General features: G+C 35.4%; 4 protein-coding genes across 5 annotated transcripts; all 4 read right to left on the reverse strand.

Moving 5' to 3' along the window:
• Positions 1-3: 3 nt before the first annotated feature.
• LOC127246168 (uncharacterized) lies at positions 4-525 on the reverse strand. The gene has a single exon (XM_051267418.1). The coding sequence runs from the start codon at positions 523-525 to the stop codon at positions 4-6; it is 522 nt and encodes a 173-aa protein (XP_051123375.1).
• Positions 526-529: 4 nt separating this feature from the next.
• LOC127246138 (putative late blight resistance protein homolog R1B-8) lies at positions 530-2,895 on the reverse strand. Its single transcript, XM_051267378.1, has 2 exons — positions 686-2,895; positions 530-591 (listed from the first exon to the last, which is right to left on the reverse strand). The coding sequence occupies exons 1-2, from the start codon at positions 2,722-2,724 to the stop codon at positions 552-554; spliced, it is 2,079 nt and encodes a 692-aa protein (XP_051123335.1). The 5' UTR covers positions 2,725-2,895; the 3' UTR covers positions 530-551.
• A 1,727-nt stretch (positions 2,896-4,622) lies between these two features.
• LOC127246137 (putative late blight resistance protein homolog R1B-16) lies at positions 4,623-7,846 on the reverse strand. 2 transcript variants are annotated; one of them, XM_051267376.1, is made up of 3 exons: positions 7,705-7,846; positions 4,877-7,608; positions 4,623-4,796 (listed from the first exon to the last, which is right to left on the reverse strand). In XM_051267376.1, the coding sequence occupies exon 2, from the start codon at positions 7,564-7,566 to the stop codon at positions 4,915-4,917; it is 2,652 nt and encodes an 883-aa protein (XP_051123333.1). In that variant the 5' UTR covers positions 7,567-7,608; positions 7,705-7,846; the 3' UTR covers positions 4,623-4,796; positions 4,877-4,914. The 2 variants fall into 2 exon arrangements, with proteins under 2 accessions (XP_051123333.1, XP_051123332.1); XM_051267375.1 differs by having other exon boundaries at positions 4,623-7,608.
• On the reverse strand, positions 7,593-12,401 carry LOC127246169 (putative late blight resistance protein homolog R1A-3). The gene is made up of 3 exons (XM_051267419.1): positions 9,637-12,401; positions 7,705-7,764; positions 7,593-7,608 (listed from the first exon to the last, which is right to left on the reverse strand). The coding sequence occupies exons 1-3, from the start codon at positions 12,399-12,401 to the stop codon at positions 7,593-7,595; spliced, it is 2,841 nt and encodes a 946-aa protein (XP_051123376.1).
• Between the last annotated feature and the right edge of the window lie 1,379 nt (positions 12,402-13,780).

Here is a 13,780-nt window from a genome sequence, read left to right on the forward strand (position 1 = left end):
TATTTACCTTTCATCATCATCATCATCTTCTTCTGCCATTAGGCCATCAGGCAGGCTCATCATCTTCATCTTTTTCTTTTCTTCGACTTCAGAATCATCACCTTGATCTTGATCTTTTTCTGTGTCTTCATCTTCATCGTCATCAGTGTCTTCATCTTCATTTTCAGCAGTATCAGACACCTCAATCTTAAGTAAATCATTTCCGATGCTCTGTTGTTCCTCTATTATTAGGTAAGCCGAATCGACAGCAGACTTGCTGCAATTGGCCAAACAAATTTCACGCAGTGTCGGTATATCTCCAACACCCGAAGGGATTTCTTCCAATGTAGGTAAGTTAAACAATGCAAGAGTCTCGAGCCTCGGATAATGGTTTTGATCAGCTCTCCATTGTACTAAATCACTACCCCAAATAAACAAAACTTTTAGTCGAAGAAATTCCCCTTCAGCTGGATTCCACTCAGTGCCCTCTGCAGTATACCACAGCATAAGAAATTCAAGATTTGGTAATGAACCAACCACTGACATACCACTCCAAGGAATTCTGCATTTCCTCAGAAGCAAGAATTTGAGTGAATTTGGAAAGCCAATGTTCTGCAATGTCTTTTCGACAGTTAGTCTTTCAAGTTTCTGTAATCTATGAAGATTACACAAACAAGTATCCGACTCTCTCATACGCTTATCATACTTTATTTTTAGTTCCTTCAAATTAGGAATTCGACCAAGAATCTCATCCGCGAGCTTAAAATTCCTTGCAGTGCTAAGGCTGTGCAGATTCCTCAGAATATAGAAATCTTTCCCTTCGACATGATGAACCCGAGGATTAGGCAACACCACACTTTTGCATTGAATCACTCTAAGTTGTGGCAGCTCCCAGATTTCAGATGGTAAGACTACCAAAGGTGGATGTAGGAATGACAGACTCTGAAGATTCCATAGAAAATGTAGGGGAGATATAAACTTTGGGGACTGATTCAATGAAATGGAGACGCTGCGTAATTTAGTGTGCTGCACAAGTGAATCATGAGCTACGCCAACTTCATCGATGACCTTCACCAATCTTAGTCTCTTTACATGTGAATAAGTCACTTCACAGTAACCACAAATAGGATGATTACTATGCGAAGCTGACGGAGGAATAACTTCAAGTGCGAAGGGATATTTCCTTTCTTCTTCTGTCACTAAACCATCGCATAGGAAGCACAATCTTCCCCAATAATATATCAGATTCAAGTCTTGTATTCTTGGAGAAAACAAAAAATTCTCTTTTTTAGATACACTAAGGCATAGATCTCGCAAAAGATCATGGATGCCGCATGTTTCTAATTCGCCCATATCTTCGCTTAGTTTACGCACAAAAAGAAGATTTCTATCAACAAGATCTTTCAAGTATTCCTTACCAAGTTCTTCCAGACTTTTATCTTCTTTTGTTGGTATCAAACCTTCGTCAACCCATAACTCGATTAGATTTGAGACATGAACTTCAGCATCTTCAGGGTAAGCTCTCATGTAGAGGAAACATGGCTTAAGATACATGGGCAGATTATTATAACTCAAAAGTAATATATTGAAACAATGCTCGCCATCACTTGCATTACTAAAGGAACTTACATTTTCAGCAACTGATTCCCAATATTGTTTATTCATGCCCGACTTTGCAAGTAGTCCTCCTATAACAATAATTTGCAACGGAAGACCTCCGCAATTTTTGACAATCACCTTTCCAATTTGCTCCAATTCTCGATGTGAACAATTTTCTTCTCCAAATACAGTTTGACAAAATAAACTCCAGCTTGTATTCATGTCCATTAATGTCATCAAATAAGGGTCGTGAGAGCTCAAAGAACCAGCTACATGTGATAGCCTAGTGGTTATAATAATCCGACTTCCATTCCCATTATCCGGAAAGAATCTCCTTAAATCATCCCAAGCTTGAAGAGTCCATATGTCATCCATAACAATCAAGTATCTTCTACCATACAGCTTTTTGCGCAATACTTCTCCAGGACCATCTGAATTTCCACCATGTCTTTCAACTTTTCCATCATTGACAAGACCAATGAGGATCTCATCGACACTATACTCCTGAGAAATTGTAAGCCAAATGCGCACATCAAAGCGTTCGACAACATATTTATCTCCATAAACTTTCTTAGCAAGAGTAGTCTTGCCAATACCCCCCATACCGACTATTGGGATGATTTGGAGATTGTAATCATATCTAGCCAGCTCACCCTTAATCTTCATCACGTGTTCGTCAAGTCCCACAATTGTATTGTTTGCAGCAGAGGATGCAGCAGTTGAAGAACCACTAGCAGGAACAGAAGCTCTGGTTGGTTTTTCAACCACGACCTCTTCAACCAGCAATAACTCTCTCTTGATATAATCGATCTTTTGGATCATAGTGTCCAAATCTTCATCGAATGATCTCGCGCCCATATCGCTACTTTCTCCCTGAGATTCCTTCTGAAGTTGACTCACAACATGTGAGTCAAAAATTTCTTCGACCTCCAAACTAACTTCGGATATTTGCCCCCAAAGATCTTCAATCTTCTGGCCTTCTCCTCCATGGTTCACTTCAAGGAACTCCAACAAGAAACTGACGCTTTCCTGAAGAGATTCAATCCGTGTTATGTCCACATGAAGGCGACGAAGCTGAGCACGGTAATGAACGTTGTCGAGGACATGAGTAAGAGAAACCAACGATGCATAAGCAGCTACAGCCATCTCTTTAGCCCTCTTTAATCGGAAATCTTACAAGCTGTTGAAGAAACTGAAATCCGCAGCTAATATGGATATATTTTGGCACCAATATTGAAGAAACAATTTCTTGTTCAGTTTTCTTTGGATGAACAGATTCAAACGTATGACAAATTACAATATGAAAAAATAATAACAATCTTTTAATCCCACTAGTTGCAGGAAAAATTTGTCACAAGCAGCTTTAATTTTTAAAGAGTGAAATATTTTATCGGTTAGGTATGTGTGAAAATGAATCAGAGGTAGAAGATTCCCATTTAACAAATTTATTTTGTGTTTGTTAGTGTGGTGTTTTCAGTTTTTAGTTATTTGGTAGAAAATATGTTTTTTTATGTGCTTTTTTAACTATAATTATTAGATATGAGGTTTTAAATAAAAATAGATTTAAAATAAAGATTAATTGCTTTTTGAATTTTTTTTCCTTTGATGAGTTAAAAATATTTTGTTGTAAAAGTAGTTGAATAAAGAACCTTAAGTTCCAATATCAAATATGAATAAATTCAGAGCGCACACAATCGAGTGGCGGCTGCGAAATTCCACGATATATATAAAAAAATATATATATAAAAAAAGAAGAGAAAAGATTAATAACCAATAGCTAAACTATTTTAATATAGAAAGACACAAACAGTTGCAAGTGGTAGTTAAAACTAATTCCAATCAAACTAGGCCTAATTCTAATAGTATAATCACTAATTCGAGGATAAATCTGATATTAGGTTTCACTTAATATAAAACTAAAAGTTATATATATTTTGAAATTTTCATTAAATAACGGGTTTAAATAATAGTGCATATGTGATGTAACAACAATGAAAAATTATCCTTACATGTTAAAAATATGAGTAACATTTAAGTCGATAGAAAAGAAAAACTTATTCTTATATACACAATTTTATGTTTCTTTCCATAAATCATCTTATGTTCATAATCTCTTGTCTCATTTAAGAAAAAAAGAAAGTTTGAGATCACAATCAACTCTTTTCTCATATTGGGCTGCACGAGCATAAGCTCTTCCACTGTGCAACATCTACAAGTTCGTCCGCGACAGACTTCTATGTATCTTAGAAAACTACGTCGTTACATATAAGCCTTCAGTTAGACCGTCTGAGTTTTCTTCCACGGATATGTTTTCGGTGAAGATTGAAGAGAAAATGCACTTTCTTGTCCATAATAGTTCAAATATGAAGCTAGAGTAATTCAAGAAAATTCTTTGGAGTGAGTGATCTTTTCTGGATTTATGTAAAATCGATATTAAAGACTTCCCGTCTCGCAAAATCTTGGTTGTAATGATTTTGAGCCCAAATAAATCATTCACTACTTCCCCCAAATCTGAACATGGTACTTGATCATATATAGTCATCAAAATATCACCAGCAAGTTTACCATGCTTTATATGTTTAAACACTGATTGAAAAGCAATTATTACAAAGCTACTTTAATTAAATCATACAGTTAAAAAGGAAGACAGATGCCAATTGTATTTGCAAAGAAACCAAGATAGACATTAAATAAATCGTCCACACATATAACAATAATGTCTTTTGTTTAGCTAAAAACATACTTCATCCAACTAAAATAAGTAAAGTTATTTCCGATAAAAAAAAAAAAAAAAAAAAAATTAAGTGAAGTTATTCGTCATAAAAACTCCATTGTATTTTAAAATTCAGCGTAAATCCTCCACGTACTTTAAAAATTGTATAGCGCCCCTTATATTTTAAAAAACATTTTATGAAACTATAGATAGAAAATCATCATTTCATCACACAAAAAATGTTTTAAAAGATTTCATGCAATGATTTTAAAAGTATAAGGTCGCACCATGCAATTTTTAAAGTAATTTAAGTTGTTAAGGAAAATTTCACTTAAAAAAATAATAAATGAATTAAGTGAAGTTATTGATCACTATTATTACATTGCAAATAGTACCAAGCAAGAAGCAACATTTCTCCTTCTTACTAAAACCTCTAAGATTTTTTACTGAATCATTTCTGGAAATCTTCCTTTAGCACTTGAATTATTGTTTCCAAAATCAAAGCCTGAAACCAGTTTATCAAGTTAGAAAGACACAAAACAATTATTATAAGTCTTCAAAAGTACCTTAGTTATATACATATACCATCATGATCATCTTCTTCTCCTCTCCTTAGGGGGCCATCAAGAAGACTTGTAATCTTCATCTTCATCTTCATCTTCGCCTTCAGACTCATCATCTTCATCTGTGTCGTCATCTTCAGAATCATCAGAGGCATCAACCATAAGGGTTTCATTTCCCATGCCCTGTTGTTCCTCTAATATTAGGTATGCCGAATCCACAGCAGACTTTCTGCAATTGGTCAAATTAATTTCGCGCAGTGTTGGTATATCTCCAACACCTGAAGGGATTTCTTCGAGTGAAGGTAAGCTAGACAGTAAGAGAAACTCAAGAGTAGGATAGTTGTTTTGATCAGCTCTCCAGTGTACTACATCACTACCATGAATCAACAATGCTTTTAATCGAAGAAATTCACCTTCAGTTGGATTCCACTCAGAGCCTTCCGCAGTATTCCACAACACGAGAATCTCAAGATTGGGTAATGAACCAACCACTGACATACCACTCCAAGGAATTCTGCATTTCCTCAGAAGCAAGAATTTGAGTGAATTTGGAAAGCCAATGTTCTGCAATGTGTTTTCGACAGTTAGTCTTTCAAGTTTCTGTAATCTATGAAGATTACACAAACAGGTATCCGACTCTCTCATACGCTTATCATACTTAATTTGTAGTTCCTTCAAATTAGGGATTCCGCCAAGAATCTCATCGGTGAGCTCAAAATTCCTTGCAATGGTAAGAGTTTGCAGGTTCCTCAGAATACATATATCTTTCTCTTCAACACGAGCAAGACGAGGCTTAGGAAACACCACATCGCTGGAGTCAATAATTCTAAGTTGCGGCAGCTCCCAGATTTCAGAAGGTAAAACTACCAATTCTGATTCTGGAAATAGCAAACTCTGAAGATTCCATAGAAAATGTAGGGGAGATATAAACTTTGGAGACTTATTCAATGGAATGGAGATGCTTCGTAATTTAGTGTGCTGCACAAGTGAATCATCAGCTACACCAACTCTGTCGATGATCTTGACCAATGTTAGTCTCTTCATATGTGAATAAGTCACTTTACAGTCACCACAAACAGGAGGATTACCGTGCAAAGCTGATGGAGGAATAAAATCGATATCGAATGCTAGGAGATTTCTCCTTTCTTCTTCTGTAGCTGAATCGCCACATAGGATGCACAAGCATCTATTAAATGATAGCCTGCTGTGTTGTAATTTTGGCGAACACAAAAAATTCTCTGTTTTAGAAACACTAAGGCATAGGTCTCGCAAAAGATCATGGATGCCGCATGTTTCTATTTCCTCCTTATGTAAGCCTTCCTCACGCACAAAAAGTAGATTTCTATCAACAAGATCTTTCAAGTATTCCTCACCAACTTCTTCTAGACTTTTATCATCCTTTATTGTTATGAAACCTTCATCAACCCACAATCTGATTAGATGGGAGACCTTAATATCAGCATCTTCACGGAAAGCTCTCATATAGAGGAAACATGGCTTCAGATATATGGGCAGATTATTATAACTCAAGAGTAATATATTCAAACAACGTTCGCCATCACTTGCATTGCCAAAGGAACTTACATTTTCAGCGACTGATTCCCAATATTCTTTATTCATGGCAGACTTTGCAAGTATTCCTCCGATAACAGTAATTTGTAAAGGAAGTCCTCGGCAATTTCTGACAATCCCCCTACCGATTTTCTCCAATTCTCGATCCGAACAATTTTCTTCTCCGAATACAGTTTGACAAAATAAATTCCAGCTTGTATTCTGGTCTAGTAATGTCATCGAATAAGGATCATGAGAGCTTAACGAACCAGCCACATTTGATAGCCTAGTGGTCAAAATAATCCGACTTCCATTCCCATTATCCGGAAAGAACCTCCTTAAATCATCCCAAGCTTGAAGAGTCCATATGTCATCCATAACAATCAAGTATCTTCTACCATACAGCTTTTTGCGCAATACTTCTCCAGGTCCATCTGAACTTCTTCCTTGTCTTTCAACTTTTCCGTCATTGATAAGACCAAGGAGGATCTCATCGACACTATACTCTTGAGAAATTGTAAGCCAAATGCGCACGTCAAAGCGTTCAACAACATATTTGTCTCTATAAACTTCTTTCGCAAGAGTGGTCTTGCCAATACCTCCCATGCCGACAATTGGGATGATTTGGAGATTGTCATCATATCTTGCTAGCTCACCCTTAATCTTCATCACGTGTTCTTCGAGTCCCACAATAGTATTCTTTGTAATGGAGGATGCAGCAGCTGAAGAACCACCACCAGAAACTGAAGCTTTGGTTTGTTCTTCATCCACGACCTCCTCCACTATCTCTTCAACCATTGATAGCTCTCTCTTGATATGGTCAATCTTCTCGATCATAGTATCCAAATCTTCATCGAAGGATCTCCCGCCCATATCACTGCTTTCTTCCTGAGACTCCTTCTGAAGTTGACTCACAATATGTGAGTCAAAAATTTCTTCGACCTCCCAACTAACTTCCGACATTTGCCTCCAAAGATCTCCAGCTTTCTGGCTTTTACTTCTGTGGTTCGCTTCAAGGAATCCTAACAAGAAAATGACACCTTCCTGGAGAAATTCAATCCGTTTTATGTCCACATGAAGGCGACGAAGCTGAGCACGGTAGTGAACGTTGTCTAGGACATGAGTAAGAGAAACCAACGACGCATAAGCTGCAACGGCCATCTCTCGACACTCTGAAATTTAAACTCTTACAGCCACAAGCACCTGAAGACAATTAACAATACATTAACTAATATCTTAAGATTATTGAGAAATAACAACAATGATGTAATATTAAATGTTCTATATTTATAGCAGTACCTCAATCCAGATCGTGGCTCGATTTGTAGCAAAATTGTTGCAAATACAGGAAGGGAAGAACTGAATTAACAGATCTAAAAGATGATAAAAGAAGAGAAGACAATAAACAGCCTCAAGAAATAAGAGTTTGTGGCAATAATTGAACAAAATTATTGGGGGGACAGCTTTTTAATATTATGAAGAAAATTTGAATATCTCCTCCAATCCAAGTGGACTTCACTGCTGTCGACGTTCCTTTCAAAGGCAAAAGTATATCACTTAAAAATCACAAGTTTTGTTTGTTCGGGGTTTTTTCAGGTTTTCTATTTTTTATTAATTGTTTTTCCAAAAATATAAAATCAAAACATTTATTTTTTTATTATATTAAAAATTAATTTTATATTTAAAATATTATATCAATATTTATCACGTTTACAACAACTAGACATCCTAAAAGAGCTGATGGGAGTTAAAATTTATTTATATCGCAAGGATATTTTGTAATTTGATTGTTTTTAATTCTTTTGGCCAAGAAAAACAAAAATATCACTGATGTCATGGGCAAGAAAAAAACTTATGTACGGTCCAATTGGTCATTTCAATAAGATAATGCTTCTTATCATTCAGAATATATATATATATATATATATGAGAATGGTTATGGTGCTGATTTGAAAAATTCAGCACTGTGCTGATTTTCCAAATTAATACTCATAATAGATGCAAACAAGTCATATTCTTATTACACACAATATATACTGTGTGTAATAAAGGCATGTGTTGTTTTGTTCATAATTATATGTGTGTTGTACAATAGTATGTCATGTGCTAAAATCAACAGTTGCGTCTATGTGACTATCATCATGTGTTGTATTTATATTATATTAACATATACAATATATTGTTTGTAATAATATTGTGTACGGTCAGACAGCACATGATGTGCTTTTCAACACTATAGCAGTCGTCTATATATATATATATATACAATTAATGTTTCTTTCCATAAGTTCTTATGTTCATAATCTGTTGTCTTATTTATGAAAGAAGAAAGTTCGGATTCACAATCAATTCTTTTCCCATATCGTGCGGCAGTTGCACGAGCTCTTTCAGTGTCCAACATCTGACAAGTTCGTCCGCGACATACTTCTATCTATGTTAGAAAACTACATTGGTGCATATAAACCTTCAGATAGACCAATCAGGATTTTCTTCTAGGGATGTATTTCGGTGAAGAGAAAAATCTATTTTCTTGTCTATGATAGTTCAAATATGAAGCTAGAGTAATTCAAGAAAGAATCATTGTAGTAAATGATCTTAGCTGGATTTATGCAAAATCGACATTAGAGACATCCCATCTTGCAAAAATCTTGATTTCTAAAAGATTTTGAGCCCAAATAGACCGTTTACTACTTCCCCTAAATGTGAACATAGAACTTGATCATAGAACATTAATTATATAAATCAAAGAGCTAAAAAGGATGACAGATGCTAATTGTAAAGTGTTAGAAATTTTAGGGAAAAATAACGATATTGTTCATTGATCATCAAAGCAAGGGTATATATATAGGCAATACAAAAAGAGTCGATAAACTCAAATTTAAGTAATCTAATCTATATATAAGAACAAATTTAAGACTGAATATCTAAAATATCTCAGCACAAAAGAAACCAAAATATACACTAATAAATTGTTTAGCTAAAAACATACTTCCAACAACTAAAATAAGTGAAGTTATTGATCACTATAATTGCATTGCAAATGGTACCAATGCAAGCAAGAAGCAACATTTCTCCTCACTAAAATTTCTAAAATTTTCGACTGCATATGATAACTGAATCATTTCTGGAAATCATCCTTCAACACTTGAATACTTATTTCTAAAACTAAAGCAAGTTCGATGGCACAAAACAATTATGGCAAGTCCTCAGAAGTGACGTCGACATACATACCATCTTCTTCTTCTTCTTCTTCTTCCTCTTCTTCTTCTTCTGTCCTTAGGGCCATGAGGCAGACTCATTATCTTCATCTTCACATCATCTTCATATTTGTCTTTGCCATCAGACTCGTCATCTTCATCATTGTCTTCGTCTTCATCTTCGCCTTCAGTTTCATCATCTTCATCTGTATCATCATCTCCAGAATCATCAGAGACATAGACCTCGAGGATATCATTTCCCATGCTCTGTTGTTCCTCTAATATTTGGTTTGCCGAATCCACAGCAGACTCACTGCAATATTTCAAGCGAATTTTCCGTAGTGTTGGTATATCTCCGACACCCGAAGGGATTTCTTCCAATGAAGGTAAGTTACACAGTGAAAGATACTCGAGCCTAGGATAGTGGTTTTGATCAGCTCCCCATTGTACTACATCACTACCATTAATCCACAAAGCTTTTAATCGAAGAAATTCCCCTTCGGTTGGATTCCACTCAGAGCCCTCTGCAGTATGAATCAAAAGAAGTTGTTCAAGATTGGGTAATGAACCAACTATGGACATACCACTCCAAGGAATTCTGCATCTCTTCAGAGCCAACACTTTGAGAGAATTTGGAAAGCCAATGTTCTGCAACGTATTTTCAACAACTAGTGTTTCAAGTTTCAGCAATCTGGCAAGATAACACAAAGAAGTATCCGACCCTCTCAGACGCTTATCATACTTTATTACTAGATCCTTCAAATTAGGAATTCCATCAAGAATCTCATCAGTGAGCTCAAGGTTCCTTGCACTGCCTAGGCTTTGAAGATTCTTCAGAGTAAAAGCATCTTTCTCTTCGACATGAGCATTTGGAGGCTTCGGCAGCACTACATCCTTGAAGTCAATAGTTCTAAGTTGCGGCAGCTCCCAGATTTCAGATGGTAAAACTACCAAAGGTGAATCTTGGAAAGATACACTCTGAAGGTTCCATAGCAAGCGTAGCATCGAAGAAGATATTAACATTAGAGGCTTATTGAATGAGACAGAGACATACCTTAGTTTAGTGTGCTGCACAAGTGAATCATGAGCTACACCAACTTCATCGACGACTTTGACCAATCTTAGTCTCTTCATATGCGAATAAGTCACTTCACAGTTACCACAAACGGGAGGATTAGCATATGAAGCTGATGGAGAAATAACATCAAATGCAAAGAGATTTCTCCTTTCTACTTCTGTCGCTGAATCACCACATAGAAAGCACACTCTTCCGAAATAATATGTCAGATTCAAGTATTGTATTCTTGGAGAACACAAAAAATTCTCTTTTTTAGAAATACTAATGCATAGGTCTCGCAAAAGATCATGGATGCCACATGTTTCTAATTCCCCCGTATCTTCTTGTTCACGCACAAAAAGAAGATTTCTATCAACAAGATCTTTCAAGTACTCCTTACCAAGTTCTTCCAAACTTTTATCTTCTTTCGTTGTTATAAAACCTTCGTCAACCCAAAAATTTATTAGACTTAAGAAATGAACTTCAGCATCTTCTGGGAAGGTTCTCATGTAGAGGAAACATGGCTTGAGATATATAGGCAGATTATTATAACTCAGAAGTAATATATTCAAACAATGTTCACCATCACTTGCATTGCTAAAGGAACTTACATTTTTAGCAACCGATTCCCAATACTCTTTCTTCATGCCAGACTTTGCAAGTAGTCCTCCTATAACAGTAATTTGTAAAGGAAGTCCTCTACAATTTCTGGCAATCCCCCTTCCGATTTTCTCCAATTCGGGATGTGAACAATTTTCTTCTCCAAATACAGTTTGACAAAATAAACTCCAGCTTGTATTCATGTCCATTGGTGTCATCGAATAAGGGTCGTGAGAGCTTAAAGAACCAGCTACATGTGATAGCCTAGTGGTTATAATAATCCGACTTCCATTCCCATTATCTGGAAAGAATCTCCTTAAATCATCCCAAGCTTGAAGAGTCCATAAGTCATCCATAACAATCAAGTATCTTCTACCATACAGCTTTTTGTGCAATACTTCTCCAGGACCATCTGAATTTCCACCATGTCTTTCTACTTTTCCGTCATTGACAAGACCAAGGAGTATCTCATCAACACTATACTCCTGAGAAATTGTAATCCAAATGCGCACATCAAAGCGTTCGACAACAAATTTATCCTCATAAACTTTTTTAGCAAGAGTAGTCTTGCCAATACCCCCCATACCGACAATTGGGATGATTTGGAGATTGTCATCATATCTTGCAAGCTCACCCTTTATCTTCATCACGTGTTCGTCAAGTCCCACAATAGTATTCTTTGAAATGGAAGATGCACCAATTGAAGAACCAACTGCTGGAACAGCTGAAGCTCTGGTTTGCTTTTCAACCATGAACTCCTCCACTACCTCTTCAACCATCGATAGCTTTCGCTTGATGCAGTCAATCTTTTGGATCATAGTGTCCAAATCTTCATCAAATGCTCTCGCACCCATATCACTATTTTCTCCTGGAGATTCCTTCTGAAGTTGGCTCACAACATGTAAGTCAAAAGTTTCTTCAAGCTCAAAACTAGCTTCAGATATTTGTCTCCAAAGATCTTCAATCTGCTGGCCTTTTCTTCCATGGTTCAATTCAAGGAACTCCACCAAGAAATTGATGCTTTCCTGGAGAGATTCAATCCGTGTTATGTCCACATGAAGGCGACGAAGCTGAGCACGGTAATGAACGTTGTCAAGGACATGAGTAAGAGAAACCAACGATGCATAAGCAGCTACAGCCATCTCTTTACCCCTCTTTAATCTGAAATCTTACAAGCTGTTGAAGAAAATGAAATCCGCAGCTAATATGGATATATTTTTGCACCAATATTGAAGAAACAATTTCTTGGTCAGTTTTCTTTGGATGAACAGATTCAAACGTATGACAAAATACAATATGAAGAAATAAGAGCAATCTTTTAATACCACTAGTTGCCGGCAAAATTTGTCAAAAGGAGCTTTCACTTTTGAAGAGTAGTGAAAATATTTTATTGGTTAGGTATGTGTGAAAATGAATTAGAGGTTGAGATTCTCATTTAATAAATTTATTTTGTGTTTATTAGAGTGGTGTTTTTTATTTTAAATTTTTTAGTAGTGAATATTTTTTTTTATGTGATTTTTTAACTATAATTATTAGATATGAGGTTTTAAATAAAAATAGATTTAAAATAAAGATTAATTGCTTTTTGAATTTTTTTTTTTTTTTTGTTTGATGAGTTAAAAATATTTTGTTGTAAAAGTGGTTGAATAAAAAACCTTAAGTTCCAATATCAAATATTAATAAATTCAGAGCGCACACTGATCGAATAGGCAGCTGCGAAATTCCACGTTATATATATAAAAAAATATATAAAAATAAGAGAAAGATTAATAACCAATAGCTCAACCATTTTAATATAGAAAGACACAAACAGTTGCAACTGGTAGTTAAAACTAATTCCAATCAAACTAGGCCTGATTCTAATAATATAACCACTAATTCGAGGATAAATCCGATATTAGGTTTCACTTAATATAAAACTAAAAGTTATATAGGATATTTTGAAATTTTCATTAAATAACAGGTTTAATTAATAGTGCATATGTGATGTAATAACAATGAAAAATTATCCTTACATGTTAAAAATATGAATAACATTTAAGTCGATAGAAAAGAAAAACTTATTCTTATATACACAATTTTATGTTTCTTTTCATAAATCATTTTATGTTCATAATCTCTTGTATCATTTAAGATAAAAGAAAGTTTCGAAATCACAATCAATTCTTTGATCATATCGAGCTGCACTAGCATGAGCTCTTCCAGTGTGCAACATCTACAGGTTCGTCCACGACAGACTTCTATGTATCTTAGAAAACTACGTCGTCACATATAAACCTTTAGTTAGACCATCTGAGTTGTCTGAGTTTTCTTCCACGGATGTGTTTTGGTGAAGAGAAAATGTACTTTGTTGTGTATAATAGTTCAAATATGAAGCTAGAGTAATTCAAAAAAATTCTTTTGAGTGAGTAATCTTTTCTGGATTTCTGTAAAATCGATATTAAAGACTTCCCGTCTCGCAAAAATCTTGGTTCTAAAGTTTTTGAGCCCAAATAAATCATTCACTACTTCCCCTAAATCT

The sequence above is a fragment of the Andrographis paniculata genome, unplaced genomic scaffold (genome assembly GCF_009805555.1).
Source record: "Andrographis paniculata isolate CXL003 unplaced genomic scaffold, ASM980555v1 Contig26END, whole genome shotgun sequence".
NCBI classification, from domain to species: domain Eukaryota; kingdom Viridiplantae; phylum Streptophyta; class Magnoliopsida; order Lamiales; family Acanthaceae; genus Andrographis; species Andrographis paniculata.